Source organism: Microcaecilia unicolor, chromosome 3 (genome assembly GCF_901765095.1).
Source record: "Microcaecilia unicolor chromosome 3, aMicUni1.1, whole genome shotgun sequence".
Lineage (NCBI taxonomy): Eukaryota > Metazoa > Chordata > Amphibia > Gymnophiona > Siphonopidae > Microcaecilia > Microcaecilia unicolor.
The window spans coordinates 206,122,269-206,138,276 of NC_044033.1; the positions used below are offsets into that span (position 1 = coordinate 206,122,269).

At 46.3% G+C, this 16,008-nt stretch overlaps 1 protein-coding gene across 2 annotated transcripts in view; it reads right to left on the reverse strand.

The window, feature by feature from the left end:
- LOC115466164 (HLA class II histocompatibility antigen, DRB1-10 beta chain-like) overlaps positions 1–12,025 on the reverse strand; it is a 28,578-nt gene extending 16,553 nt beyond the window's left edge. For both annotated transcript variants that reach the window (XR_003941506.1, XM_030197249.1), the window contains exon 1: positions 11,839–12,025. Coding sequence is in view for 1 of the 2 variants with exons in the window: in XM_030197249.1 (XP_030053109.1) it covers positions 11,839–11,944 (106 nt within the window). In the remaining variant the exon portion in view is untranslated. The remainder of the gene's footprint in view (positions 1–11,838) is intronic.
- Between the last annotated feature and the right edge of the window lie 3,983 nt (positions 12,026–16,008).

Sequence of the window (16,008 nt, forward strand, 5' to 3'; positions counted from 1 at the left end):
AATTTAATTACCTCACTAGTTATTCCCATCTCTAGGTCATTTATAAATACATTAAAAAGCAACGGACCCAGCACAGACCCCTGCGGGACCCCACTAACTACCCTCCTCCACTGGGAATACTGGCCATGCAATCCTACTCTCTGCTTCCTATCTTTCAACTAGTTCTTAATCCATAATAATACCCTACCTCCGATTCCATGACTCTGCAATTTCTTCAGGAGTCTTTCGTGCGGCACTTTGTCAAACGCCTTCTGAAAATCCAGATATACAATATCAACCGGCTCCCCATTGTCCACATGTTTGCTTACCCCCTCAAAAAAATGCATTAGATTGGTGAGGCAAGACTTCCCTTCACTAAATCCGTGCTGACTTTGTCTCATCAGTCCATGTTTTTGTATATGCTCTGCAATTTTATTCTTAATAATAGCCTCCACCATCTTGCCCGGCACCGACGTCAGACTCACCGGTCTATAATTTCCCGGATCTCCTCTGGAACCCTTCTTAAAAATCGGAGTAACATTGGCTACCCTCCAGTCTTCCGGTATTACACTCGATTTTAGGGACAGATTGCATATTTCTAACAGTAGCTCCGCAAGTTCATTTTTTAGTTCTATTAATACTCTGGGATGAATACCATCAGGTCCCGGTGATTTACTACTCTTCAGCTTGCTGAACTGACCCATTACATCCTCCAAGGTTACAGAGAATTTGTTTAGTTTCTCCGACTCCCCCGCTTCAAATATTCTTTCCGGCACCGGTGTCCCCCCCAAATCCTCCTCGGTGAAGACCGAAGCAAAGAATTCATTTAATTTCTCCGCTACGGCTTTGTCCTCCTTGATCGCCCCTTTAACACCATTTTCGTCCAGCGGCCCAACCGACTCTTTGGCCGGTTTCCTGCTTTTAATGTATCTAAAAAAATTTTTACTATGTATTTTTGCTTCCAACGCTAATTTCTTCTCAAAGTCCTTTTTTGCCCTCCTTATCTCCGCTTTGCATTTGGCTTGGCATTCCTTATGATCTATCCTGTTACTTTCAGTTGGTTCTCTTCTCCACTTTCTGAAGGATTGTTTTTTGGCTCTAATGATTTCCTTTATCTTACTGTTTAGCCACGCCGGCTGACGTTTAGTCTTTTTTCCCTTTTTTCTAATACGTGGAATATATTTGTCCTGAACCTCCAGGATGGTGTTTTTAAACAGCATCCACGCCTGATGCAAGTTTTTACTCTGCGAGCTGCTCCTTTCAGTCTTTTTTTCACCATTTTTCTCATTTTGTCGTAATCACCTTTTCTATAGTTAAACGCTAGCGTACTTGATTTCCTAGTTTCACTTCCTTCAATGCCAATATCAAAACCGATCATATTATGATCACTGTTATCAAGCGGCCCTCGTATCGTTACCCCCTGCACTAGATCATGAGCACCACTAAGGACTAAGTCTAGTATTTTTCCTTCTCTTGTCGGCTCCTGAACTAGCTGTTCCATGAAGCTGTCCTTGATTTCATCAAGAAATCTTATGTCCCTTGCGTGTACAGATGTTACATTAACCCAGTCTATATGCGGGTAATTGAAATCCCCCATTGTTATTGTGTTGCCCAGTTTGTTTGCGTCCCTGATTTCCTTTAACATTTCCGCATCCGTCTGTTCGTCCTGGCCAGGCGGACGGTAGTACACTCCTATCACTATCCTTTTCCCCTTTGCACATGGAATTTCAATCCACAGTGATTCCAAGGAGTGTTTTGTTTCCTGCAGAATTTTCAATCTATTTGATTCAAGGCTCTCGTTAATATACAATGCTACCCCTCCACCAATCCGATTCACCCTATCACTACGATATAATTTGTACCCCGATATGACAGTGTCCCACTGGTTATCCTCCTTCCACCAGGTCTCAGAGATGCCTATTATATCTAATTTTTCATTTAGTGCAATATATTCTAACTCCCCCATCTTATTTCTTAGGCTCCTGGCATTCGCATATAGACATTTCAAACTATGTTTGTTGTTCCTAAGTACATCATGCTTAGTACTTGACAGTATTAATTGGCAATCTTTTGTCTGATTTTTATTGTTATTTAAAGATACCCGATCTACTACAATCTCTTTTGCAACCTCACTATCAGGATACTCTATCTTCCCTGTTATGGTGATATCTTTGAAAGATACCTTATCCCGAACCATGCTCTTTTGAGCGACTGTCGGCCTTCCCCCCATTTCTAGTTTAAAAGCTGCTCTATCTCCTTCTTAAACGCCGATGCCAGCAGCCTGGTCCCACTCTGGTTAAGATGGAGCCCATCCTTTCGGAATAGGCTCCCCATTCCCCAGAATGTTGCCCAGTTCCTAACAAATCTAAAGCCCTCCTCCCTGCACCATCGTCTCATCCACGCATTGAGACTCTGGAGCTCTGCCTGTCTCTTGGGCCCTGCGCGTGGCACAGGTAGCATTTCAGAAAATGCTACCCTGGAGGATCTGGATTTCAGCTTTCTACCTAAGAGCCTAAATTTTGCTTCCAGAACCTCTCTCCCACATTTTCCTATGTCATTGGTACCCACATGTACCAAGACAGCGGACTCCTCCCCAGCACTATCTAGAATCCTATCTAGGTGACGCGTGAGGTCCGCCACCTTCGCACCAGGCAGGCAAGTCACCAGGGGATCCTCACGTCCACCAGCCACCCAGCTATCTATATGCCTAATGATCGAATCACCAAGTACAACAGCTGTCCTAACCTTTCCCTCCCGGGCAACATTTGGAGATATATCCTCGGTGCGAAAGGATAATACATCCCCTGGTGGGCAGGTCCTGGCTACAGGAGTACTTCCTACTTCACCAGGGTGATGCTCTCCTTCTAGGAGACCTCCCTCCTCCAAGGTAGCACAGGGGCTACCTGACTGGAGGTGGGACTTCTCTACAACATCCCTGTAGGTCTCCTCTATGTACCTCTCTGTCTCCCTCAGCTCCATCAAGTCTGCTACTCTAGCCTCAAGAGAACGGACACGTTCTCTGAGAGCTAGGAGCTCTTTGCATCGGGTACACACATATGACACCTCACCAATTGGGAGATAATCATACATGTGACACTCAATGCAAAAGACTGGATAGCACCCCTCTCGCTGCTGGACTGCTGACTCCATCTTAGTGTTTTTTGAGTTTTTCCGTAATTTAAAACTTGCTAAAGTATTAAGGATATCAGCCTATCACTAACTTACAGTTCCTCCTTTAAACCCCAATCTTCAAGTTCCGAAAGCACAAGCAAAATTTGTTCACTTACCAGAGAAATATCCTCTTCTCCCAGAACTTATTAGAAGGAAAGCTTTCGCGGCACCTTGAGCAGAGGCCCCGAGTGGATCGGAACGGACCTGGGAGTCACTCCGGCGAAGGCTCCGAGGATATGCAGATGAGCTGCAAGTCCTCCACGGCACCTGAGAAGGCAACCGGTGGGAGAGCTGGGCACCTCTCAACCAAGAAAAGGCTTACCAGGGGTTAGGCCGAAGCCAGCATTCCTCCCCCTGAGGGTCACCTGATCCTGGCTAAGAAGTACCTGGTAGCTCTGGGTAGGTGGAGCGAAAGCCCTGGGTAACTGTGGCGAAGGCCCTGGGAAGGTCGGGGTGTATTTGGGAGTCACCCCGGATGCAGCTGTGAGGATATGCAGAACGCTGCAAGTCCTCCACAGCACCTGGTAGGAGCACTGTGCACCTTGAGCAGAGGCCCCGAGTGGATCGGAACGGACCTGGGAGTCACTCCGGCGAAGGCTCCGAGGATATGCAGATGAGCTGCAAGTCCTCCATGGCACCTGAGAAGGCAACTGGTGGGAGAGCTGGGCACCTCTCAACCAAGAAAAGGCTTACCAGGGGTTAGGCCGAAGCCAGCATTCCTCCCCCTGAGGGTCACCTGATCCTGGCTAAGAAGTACCTGGTAGCTCTGGGTAGGTGGAGCGAAAGCCCTGGGTAACTGTGGCGAAGGCCCTGGGAAGGTCGGGGTGTATTTGGGAGTCACCCCGGATGCAGCTGTGAGGATATGCAGAACGCTGCAAGTCCTCCACAGCACCTGGTAGGAGCACTGTGCACCTTGAGCAGAGGCCCCGAGTGGATCGGAACGGACCTGGGAGTCACTCCGGCGAAGGCTCCGAGGATATGCAGATGAGCTGCAAGTCCTCCACGGCACCTGAGAAGGCAACCGGTGGGAGAGCTGGGCACCTCTCAACCAAGAAAAGGCTTACCAGGGGTTAGGCCGAAGCCAGCATTCCTCCCCCTGAGGGTCACCTGATCCTGGCTAAGAAGTACCTTTGTTGTCTGGTGACTGTTTCTCTGATCATGCTGGCCCAGTATCTGATTCTGCTGCTATCTGTCCTCTTAACTCCGTTTCCAGGGCTTCATTTCCATTTATTTCTTTTCTTTCCTCCTTTCTTCTTCATTTCTGGTCCTCCGCAGACTTGACTGTACAGTGGATCCAGCTTCTGCCTATTTTCTCCATCCATGTGCAGTTTCTCTCCTCACTTCCTTTTCTCTCATCTTATCTCCTTCCTCTATCTTCCCTCCATGTCCAGCATTTCTTCTCTCTCCCTTCCCTCCATCCATGTCCAGAATTTCTCTTGCCCTCCCCTCCATCCATGTCCTGAAACTCTCCTCTCTCCCCTTCCCCCCTCTATCCATCCATACCCAGCAATTCTCTTCTCTCCCTGCCCCCCTCTATCCATTCATGCCCAGCAATTCTCTTCTCTCCCCTGCCCTCTATGCCCAGCAATTGTCTTCTCTCCCCTGCCCCCCTCTACCCATCCATGCCCAGCAATTCTCCTCCCTCCCTACCCTCCCCCTCCCATCCATGTCCAACAATTTTCCGTTGCCTCCATTCTCCCCTCCCATCCATGTCCAGCAATTCTCCTCCCTCCCCTCCTGCTCCCAAACATGTCCAGCGATTGTCCTTCGCCCCCAACCTCCCCTCCCACCCCATCCATCTTTTTTTATTACCTCCATTGAAGTGCCGCATTATTTAAAGCCCTGCTGCCCGTCTCTAGCCTTCCCTGTTTGCTTCTGATGAGTTCGTGCCCTTAGTCCCGCCTTCTAACGTCATATGTCAGAAGGCGGGACTAAGGGCACGAACTCATCAGAAGCAAACAGGGAAGGCTAGAGAGGGGCAGCAGGGCTTTAAATAACGCGGCGCTTCAACGGAGGTAATAAAAAAAGATGGATGGGAGCGGGAGGGTGGGGGCGAAGGACAATCGCTGGACATGTTTGGGAGTGAGAAGGGTGGTAAGCATGGCCTGTTTATTTTTCATTTGTTTCTATTACCTTGTTTTACTGTATCTGGTTTATTTATCTTCTACTTTAAACTGTTTATCCAGGGAAACATCAGAGAAATCCAAGGGTCATTACTCCATCTTCATTCTCCTCGACCTATCCGCCGCTTTTGACACTGTCAATCACAACTTACTTCTCAACACTGTCCTGTTTTGGATTCCAGGGCTCTGTCCTCTCCTGGTTCTCCTATTATCTCTCCCATCGTACCTTCAGAGTACACTCTCATGGTTCTTCCTCCACCCCTATCCCGCTCTCTGTTGGGAGTCCCTCAGGGTTCTGTCCTTGGACCCCTTCTTTTCTCTATCTACACCTCTTCCCTGGGCTCCCTGATCTCGTCTCATGGCTTCCACTATCATCTTTATGCTGACGACACCCAGCTTTATCTCTCCACACCAGACATCACTGCAGAAACACAGGCCAAAGTATCGGCCTGCTTATCCCACATTGCTGCCTGGATGTCCAACCGCCACCTGAAACTGAACATGGCCAAGACCGAACTTCTTGTCTTCCCACCCAAACCCACTTCTCCTCTATCTCCAATCTCTATCTCGGTTGATAACACCCTCATCGTCCCCGTCTCATCTGCCCGCAACCTCGGTGTCATCTTCGACTCCTCCCTCTCCTTCTCTGCGCATATCCAGCAGATAGCCAAGACCTGTTGCTTCTTCCTCTATAACATTAGCAAAATTCGCCCTTTCCTCTCGGAGCACACCACCCAAACTCTCATCCACTCTCTCATTACCTCTCGCCTTGACTACTGCAACCTACTCCTCACTGGTCTCCCACTTAGCCACCTATCCCCCCTTCAGTCCGTTCAGAACTCTGCTGCACGTCTTATCTTCCGCCTGAACCGATACACTCATATCACCCCTCTCCTCAAGTCACTTCATTGGCTTCCGATCAGGTACCGCATTCAGTTCAAGCTTCTGCTACTAACCTACAAATGCACTCGATCTGGAGCCCCTCCTTACCTCTCAACCCTCATCTTCCCTTACGTTCCAAACCGTAACCTCCGCTCTCAAGACAAATCCCTCCTTTCAGTACCCTTCTCCACCACCTCCAGGCTCGCCCTTTCTGCCTCGCCTCACCCCATGCGTGGAACAAACTCCTCGAGCCCATACACCAGGCCCCCTCCCTGCCCATCTTCAAATCACTGCTTAAAGCCCACCTCTTCAATGTCGCCTTCGGCACCTAACCACTACACCTCTACCCAGGAAATCTAGACTGCCCCAACTTGACATTTCGTTCTTTAGATTGTAAGCTCCTTTGAGCAGGGACCGTCCTTCTTTGTTATTTTGTACAGCACTGCGTAACCCTAGTAGCGCTCTAGAAATGTTAAGTAGTAGTAGTAGAAACAAAGAAATACTCAGAGGGTGAGACAGTGGCAGAGACATGAGGAATTGGAGGAGAGAGAGCTTTACTAGAGGCAGGTCTTGTCACATGTATCTGATTAATTTCTTTGCCTTGTCCAGGTACCAGAGAGTTGGACTGAGGGAGAGGCTAGATGTGGTTTATTTAGATTTTAGCGAAACCTTTGACATAGATGACTTATAAGTAAACTGACTGATCCCCTGACTGAGGGGCCGATGCTCAAAGCCATAGATGGACCCACAATGCAACAGTAATGCAAGAAACTAGCTCAGTGATGCTTGAAGCAAATTATATTTACATTTGATGCCAGTTAAATTGCACTATTAAACAGGAAGTGGAGGGAGGTGTTATGGTATAAGCCAATCATCAGAATTAAATGTGTAGCATGATCAGATACATATATATACACCAATATATTTGTGCAGCTTTTAAATATATATATTTGACACTGCAGCAGAGAAAATGGCTTTCATTCCAAAAGCCCTCTTCCCTCTCCCTTTGGGGAATATTTAAAAGACATTTACAAAGGTACTGTTGCAGGGACCTCACCTTGCCTTTTCTCATTCCTTAAACAAAAGACTTAAGATTCCTCTGATCAACACAACAAAGATTGGACCTAACCAGTAGAGGCAAGGAGACAAGCAGGTGGGAAAGGTGTGAATACCCCATTGAAGACAAAGACTTCAGAGGGGAAACCATAAACAGGACATTTGCTTGTCAAAGGTATACCTGCCCCTCCCATCAGCTTTCAGACATGTGTAGAAAGGAAGGACTTGTAATGTGTATCTGCTCCAGAGGCTGAGCAGAAAGCCTTTTCACATCAAAAGAACATTTGCCAGCAAAATCCAGACAGCAAGTCTTGTGATGTCATAAGACATGAGACCAAGATACCACAATGCTTTGCAAATGCCCAAGGGTCGTGTGCAAAAAAACCAGGAAGCCAGCAACCAGATCCACATGGCATATCCTCCTGCAGCTTGCAAGATATAAAAGCAAAAGCTTTTCCCCAAGATTCAGATTCTCTTCAACTGCAAGCAACTCAGATCCACTCACTGCAGAAGCTCTCCAGTCCTGCAAACATGTGCTTACCTAATGCTGTTCATACTGTGTAACAAGGACTTGTAAGTAACATAACTTTTGATCTAGACCTGCTACTTTGCCTTACTTAAGCACAGATTATCTGTAAAGATCTCTTAAAACCTACCTCTCGTGTCCAATTGTATATTAAATCAACCTTTTTGAAGCTAAAAATACGGTCTCTTTGTGTTCTGAGTATATGGTATCTTTTATATATACTTAATTTATTTAATTTATTGCAATTATCACCTTTGGTGATTGGTGGAGAAATTAATATCCTAAAACTTATAAATACAGCACCTGCTCTTAAATGATAAACAGTAGCGAGTGCTCTCTAGAGCTCTTTTCCCCAAATAAATCATTTTTTTTAAGTACATGAATTTTAATTAAATCCTGAAAAGAACTACATCAACAGTGCTAGAAAACAGAAGTATTCTATTCACTGTCCCGCTAAGCACAGAAGGTCTATTGTGTAGATGCACGGAGGGTTGAACACCTACAGAAATATTTCCACCTGTGGCCAGCTGAGAGCCACATTTTGGTGTCTACAGAATCGTGATACACATATTTATTGGTGCAGAACGTGGGCAGATATTCTGTGCCAGTTGAATAGGGTAACAGTGTTCTTAAATTATATTTTTGTATTTTGCTGCTTTATAGAGAACTGAGTATCAGGTTTCATTAATTAAATTTCCGATTGATAAATTGATAAGGTTTTCAGGGCATTTAGAATATTTAGAATGCTGTGCTGGATGGATGTTTGGTCTTATTTAGGTACTTATGCACTCATGTACTTTATGTATTTCATAATCAAATCTTTAGGCATGCTCTGGCATAAAATAAAAACCAATTTTGCAGTACCTTTGTAAATGTCTTTTAAATATTCCCCAAAGGGAGAGGGAAGAGGGCTTTTGGAATGAAAGCCATTTTCTCTGCTGCAGTGTCAAATATATATATTTAAAAGCTGCACAAATATATTGGTGTATATATATGTATCTGATCATGCTACACATTTAATTCTGATGATTGGCTTATACCATAACACCTCCCTCCACTTCCTGTTTAATAGTGCAATTTAACTGGCATCAAATGTAAATATAATTTGCTTCAAGCATCACTGAGCTAGTTTCTTGCATTACTGTTGCATTGTGGGTCCATCTGTGGCTTTGAGCATCGGCCCCTCAGTCAGGGGATCAGTCAGTTTACTTATAAGTCATCTATGTCAAAGGTTTCACTAAAATCTAAATAAACCACATCTAGCCTCTCCCTCAGTCAAACTCTCTGGTACCTGGACCAGGCAAAGAAATTAATCAGATCCATCTGACAAGACCTCCCTCTAGTAAAACTCTCTCTCCTCCAATTCCTCATGTCTCTGCCACTGTCTCACCCTCTGAGTATTTCTTTGTTTCTACTACTACTACTACTACTACTACTACTTAACATTTCTAGAGCGCTACTAGGGTTACGCAGTGCTGTACAAAATAACAAAGAAGGACGGTGGGACAATGTGGGATACAAATGCAATAAATAATAATAATAATAATAATAAAATGGGAATCTTTCAGGCAAGTTCAAAAAGAGGGGGAAAAAAAGATCAGATTACTGTTTTCAGAGAACAGTAACTCCAGATAAATCACCCTGTTTTAATGCCCCTGTATAAGACGTTGGTGAGGCCCCACCTGGAGTATTGTGTTCAGTTTTGGAGGCCGTACCTTGCGAAGAATGTTAAAAAAATGGAAGCGGTGCAAAGAAAAGCTACGAGGATGGTATGAGAGTTGCGTTCCAAGACGTATGAAGAGAGCCTTGCTGACCTGAACATGTATACTCTGGAGGAAAGGAGGAACAGGGGTGATATGATACAGACGTTCAAATATTTGAAAGGTATTAATCCGCAAACGAATCTTTTCCGGAGATGGGAAGGCGGTAGAACGAGAGGACATGAAATGAGATTGAAGGGGGGCAGACTCAGGAAAGATGTCAGGAAGTATTTCTTCACGGAGAGGGTGGTGAACGCTTGGAATGCTCTCCCGTGGGAGGTGGTGGAGATGAAAATGGTAACGGAATTCAAACATGCGTGGGACAGGCATAAAGGAATCCTGTGCAGAAGGAATGGATCCACAGAAGCTTAGCTGAAATTGGGTGGCGGGGGGAAGAGGGGTTGGTGGTTGAGAGGCAAGGATGGGGGAGGGCAGACTTATACGGGGACTGTGCCGGAGCCAGTGATGGGAGGCGGGACTGGTGGTTGGGAGGTGGGAAATACTGCTGGACAGACTTATACGGTCTGTGCCCTGAAAAAGACAGGTACAAATCAAGGTAAGGTATACACATATGAGTTTATCGTGGGCAGACTAGATGGACCGTGCAGGTCTTTTTCTGCCATCATCTACTATGTTACTATGATAGTTACAGGCTGAGAATATTCACATCTGATGCAACTCAAATTCTTCACTGCCAAAAAAGGCAGACCAAGAAAGACATACCCCCCCCCCCCCTCCAACACACCCTCCATACTTGGACACCTTCCCTCCCTATACACTTCACCCCCCCCCCCCCCCCCACACACACACACTAGCACACTCTCCTCAATCAGATCTCTCACATCATCACATGCACAACTCCAACATATCCCACCTCATACATAGCCACTATCCAAACTCATAACTCTAGACCCACAAACACCTACTCACAAATCCCACACACAAAACAGACCCCAGACAGACACACTCTCCATGCACACCAGTCTGTCTGCCTATACTACTACTACTACTTAACATTTCTAGAAAGCTACTAGCAGTGGTGTGCTGGAGCAGGCTCTCACAGGCTCTCGAGAGCCGTTTGTTAAGTTTTTAAGAATTTTGGGAGCCGGTTCTCCATGGCTACTTTAACAAATGGATCCCAAAATGTGGGCTTGGGCCCCTCCTGAATTCTCTTTTACTTTGCTGGCGAGAGAGAGCCCACAGATAACAATTTACCAGCACACCCCTGGCTACTAGGGTTACGCAGCGCTGTACAGTTTAACAAAAAAGGGCAGTCCCTGCTAAAAAGGAGCTTACAATCTAATGGGCGAAATGTCAAGTTGGGGCAGTCTAGATTTCCTGAATAGAGGTATGGTGGTTACGTGCCGAAGGCGACATTGAAGAGGTGGGCTTTGAGCAAGGATTTGAAGATGGGCAGGGAGGGGGCCTGGCGTATGGGCTCAGGGAGTTTATTCCAGGCATGGGGTGAGGCGAGGCAGAAAGGGCGGAGCCTGGAGTTGGCGGTGGTGGAGAAGGGTACTGAAAGGAGGGATTTGTCTTGAGAGCGGAGGTTACGGGTAGGAATGTAAGGAGAGATGAGGGTAGAGAGGTAAGGAGGGGCTGCAGATCGAGTGCATTTGTAGGTTAATAGGAGAAGCTTAAACTGTATGCGGTACCTGATCGGAAGCCAGTGAAGTGACTTGAGAAGAGGGGTGATATGAGTGTATCGGTCCAGGCGGAAGATAAGACTTGCAGCAGAGTTCTGAACAGACTGAAGGGGGGATAGATGGCAAAGTGGGAGGCCAGTGAGGAGTACGTTGCAGTAGTCAAGGCGAGAGGTAATGAGAGAGTGGATGAGAGTTCGGGTGGTGTGCTCAGAGAGGAAAGGGCAAATTTTGCTGATGTTATAGAGGAAGAAGCGACAGGTCTTGGCTATCTGCTGGATATGCGCAGAGAAGGAGAGGGAGGAGTCGAAGATGACTCCAAGGTTGAGGGCAGATGAGACGGGGCAAAACATCCCCCCCTACACACACACATATAGAGGCTTCTTTTCAGAGCACCTAGATTTACAAAGTTACTTCTTCAAGCCCCAAACATCACCCTCCTCCTCAATCCCTCATAGATGTTTAAGTGAAGAGGCCTGTAATGAGCTATGTCAGTTCTCAGCACTATCAGCATCAAATATTTCCTGACCTTTGATTTCAGAGCCCCTAAATGATCTTTATCTGTGGGTCCCTGCAACCAGTTGTGGTGGTGGGTTTTCCACAGTGTCACATCTCTTATCCTTACCTGGAGGGTCCCTGTAGTGAGTGCTGTCAGTCCTCTGCACTGTCACTATCAGAGATCTCTCTCGGTTTCTTACCTGGAGGGTTCCCGCAGTGAGTTAAGTGGGTTCTCAGCACAGTCAGGATCACTATCAGAACTGCCAGACTGCAGCCCCCAGCTCCAGGTGCTCGGACAGAGACCATCGTGTTTTTATTTATTAAACAAAGTAAAAGAAGTGACTAAAGCCAGTAAAGTTCCCTTTCTGGGTGACAGGGAGACTGGCACTGCTGCCCCCCCTCCCCCCCCCCCCATACCAGCACACCAGCAAAACCCCTCCCCTGAAACACTGGAGAGTGGTGTGTGAGCCAATCAGGTTTTGAAGCTCAGTTGTGTCATCAGTCACCAGGGAGAGAGAAGTGTCTGTGCTACTGAGAGTCTCTGGAGTCTGTGCACCAGTCAGACAAGACTCGGGACAGGAGATACATGATGGGCAGGGCCGTGCCAACACAGTAAGCACGGTAAGCGCCACAGGGGGGCGCCTGCCTTCAAGGGTGCCGCGCCGTAGTTGTATTTAAAAGAAAAAAAAAACTTACTCCTCTGCTCCATCCCCGATTCTTCGGCGCTTTAAGTTTACCTCGCTCTGCCTCCGATGTTTGCGCAGCGTCAGTGAAAGCGCTTCTTGTCTGACGTCTTTCCACCAGCCTTCCCTTCGCTCGTTCATTTCCTCTGTGTCCCGCCCTCAAGGAAATGATGTCAGAAGAAGGCGGGACACAGAGGGAACGAACGAGCGAAGGGAAGGCTGGTGGAGAGATGTCAGACAGGCAGCGCTTTCACTGACGCTGTGCAGACATCGGAGGCGGAGCGAGGTAAATTTAAAGTGCTGGGGAATCGGGGCGTGCACGCGCCAACTGATAGTCTGCAGGGGGGCGCCAGAGACCCTAGGCACGGCCCTGATGATGGGGCTTAGAAGTTTTATTTTCATTTAATAAGGTCTTTTAACTAAATTAATGTGCAGCACATGGAACAAATGAACATTGGAAAAAGCAACTAATATACAGCAAAAAGAATAGAAACAACTTAGCCCCCCCCAAAGTACTATAAAGAGACCCTCTGCTTGCTTTATATCAGGCATAAAGGGAACTAAGCACAAACTCACTTTTCAAAACGTTTTTTTTTTATTAAGGTTTAAAACACTCACTCCCTCCTCCCAAAATAACTCCACCCTCCCACCAGGAAGGTGGGCATCGAGATGGCAGGTGACCTTTAATGTGAGCAAGTGCAAAGTGATGCATTTTGGGGGAAACAGGAACCCGAATTATAGCTACGTCATGCAAGGTTCCACGTTAGGAGTCACCGACCAGGAAATAGATCTAGGTGTCGTCGTTGATAATACGTTGAAACCCTCTGCTCAGTGTACGGCGGCGGCTAAGAAAGCAAATAGAATGTTAAGTATTATTAGGAAAGGAATGGAAAACAAAAATAAAGATGTTATAATGTCTTTGTATTGCTCCATGGTCTGACCATACCTCGAATATTGTGTTCAGTTCTAGTCACCGCATCTCAAAAAAGATGGAATTAGAAAAGGTACAGAGAAGGGCGATGAAAATGAAAAAGGGGATGGGATGACCGCTATTAGGAAAGGCTAAAGCGGCTAGGGCTCTTCAGCTTGGAGAAGAGATGGCTGAGGGGAGATTTGATAGAGGTGTATAAAATATTGAGTGGAGTGAAATGTGTAGATGTGAATCGCTTGTTTACTCTTTCCAAAAATACTAGAACTAGGGGAGCACGCAGTGAAGCTACATAGTAGTAAATTCGAAACAAATCAGAGAAAATATTTCTTCACACAATGTGTAATTGAACTCTAGAATTAGAAAATTTCATAAAAGCAGTTAGCTTAGTGAGGTTTAAAAAAGTTTTGGACTGCTTGCTAAAGGAAAAGTCCATCGACCGTTATTAAAATGGACTTGGGGAACATCTGGGGGCGGAGCAAGATGGCGGCGGTGCCAACTGTTCGCGCTTGTGACTAGCTCAATGCTGCTGGGGGTTGATCCTTCTCTTCAAGATTCTCTTACCTATTTTGTTATTATGCCACACACAAAGAGGAAAGGGACTGTTAGGACGGTGGCCCAGCCGTCGCTAACGTCAACGCCCGACCAGCAGACGATTGAGCAGTTCCTGACGCGTCAATCCACTGATTCAAGGTTTGGAGTTCCCGCTGATGTAACGGCGATAGGAGACGCCGTGATCCAGGGAATAGACACATCGTTGTCTCCTCCAACTCTCTGCCCGCCTTTGCAACCGGCGATACCCGATTTGAGGGGTGGATCGTTGACCCTGGAAGTCGGAGAAGGCGCTCCGCCGCTGGGCCAGGAAGTCGGGTTTTTGGCCGGGGCTTCCTCGACATCGGAGCCGGAGGGTGTAGCCGCTCTTCAGGAAAGGCCAACAACATCTAGGGCCTTAAGTTCGAAGGTAATGCTGGAGACGATATGGGAGGCGCTCCAGCGTTTGGATAATGCGGTGAGGACTTCAACAGGCAAGATTGATACTCTTTCTGAAAATGTGCAAAATTTAAATACTGCATTTACTACAGTGAAAAGTGAGGTTAATGAGAGAATAAATCTTTTGAATATTGAGTCCACTAAAATGAAAGAAACAACTGTGAAATTGATACAGGACAATATACTAATACATAATAGACTTGAGTATTTTGAAAATTACAATCGAAGATTAAATCTTCGATTGTTAAATTTTCCTAAGACATCAGTGTATTCTCCAATGGATATGTTCAAAAGGTATTTAGTGGAAAATTTAAAATTTACTTCAGTTAAAATACCACCTTTGAACAAAATTTATTATCTACCATCAAAAAAAATCAATGAAGATCTACAGATTCCACAAAGTGACTTATGTTTAAATCGTTTTTATTGGTTGTAACTGACAATTAAACAGCTGTTTGTCGAAAAAGGTACATACAAGAATTGTCATCCAACAAATTCAATCAACATATCGAGTTACAGTGTGGCGTTTATATTTCTCCCCCTCCCACCCTCTCGGTGCCCATTGATACACCTTGTGCAGTGTCACACCCCAATATTAACAAGTATAACGCAAGCAACAGCTAACAATCGCCTGACTAAATTACTCTAGAATAAACTCTTCATTATCACTGCAACGTGTGTGAGTTATCTAAACTATATTAACCCTGAGGTGTATCCCCCCCCCCCCCGCCCACCTGCCCTGCCTGACCCTCCCTCTGCCCTTCCCCCCCTCCCCTAGCTCCATTATGAGTTCAACGATACATGTGGTTCGGGTCTCTCAGTGATCAAATGTCAAATGTGATGGTATTTATCATTGCGTCCTGTATGTGATGTGGTCTGGACCATAGGCCCTCTTATCAGAAAGTATTATACATCCTGCACTGCTATCAACGGCTCTCTGCTTAGTGACCCGGATCCGCGGGGCACCCGAGAGGAGTCAAAAATTCAGCAATAAACTTCGCGCCCTGGACGGTAGAGTGACCCAAAGTACCTCCCATTGTGCCCTAAACCTAAGGCCCGCAGGGCTTTCCAAATCAGTCACTCCACACCGGTCTATTCTCATTTGTTTCACTAACTGTGCGCGCCATATCTGTAGAGGAGGCATTTCCCTTGCTCTCCAAAATTGCAAAATAGTAGTTATTCCAAAATATATGGCCATCTTTGCAAATGCTCTAAAGCCCTCCGGGGGTTCTGCAGTGTATTTAAAATTATTAAATAAAATTAAAGGTTCACAAACAAGGGTACAATTCCATAATTGGTCTACCCCCCTCGTAACCTGCCTCCAGAACCGCTCCACATAGGGACAACTCCAGAACATATGCCCCAGAGTAGCCGCACCCTGATTGCATTTTGGGCAGGTTCCTTCGGCAGCAAACCCCGCCCTTTGTGCTCTGTGAGGAGATATATGTGTTCTAAGCAGCCATCGATATAGCCTCTCTTGCTGTGGTATGGAAAGCCGCTGCTTATAGATAGATTTCAAATATGACCTACACTCCTCCTCTGTAAATGTACAGTCCAAATCCCTTGACCACTCCCGCGCGAGCTGCCGGAAATCTAATTCTGCTGTCGTATCCTTAAGTTGTTGTTGGTGGAATCTTAGTGGTACTGGAAGCTGCGCTCCCAGAGTAAACTCTTCCGAGAGAACCTCCACCACATCTTCTGTAAGATCTGCCCACTTTAGGGAAGCTACATAATGGCTCAACTGGCAATACGCAAATTGATGTGTCGGG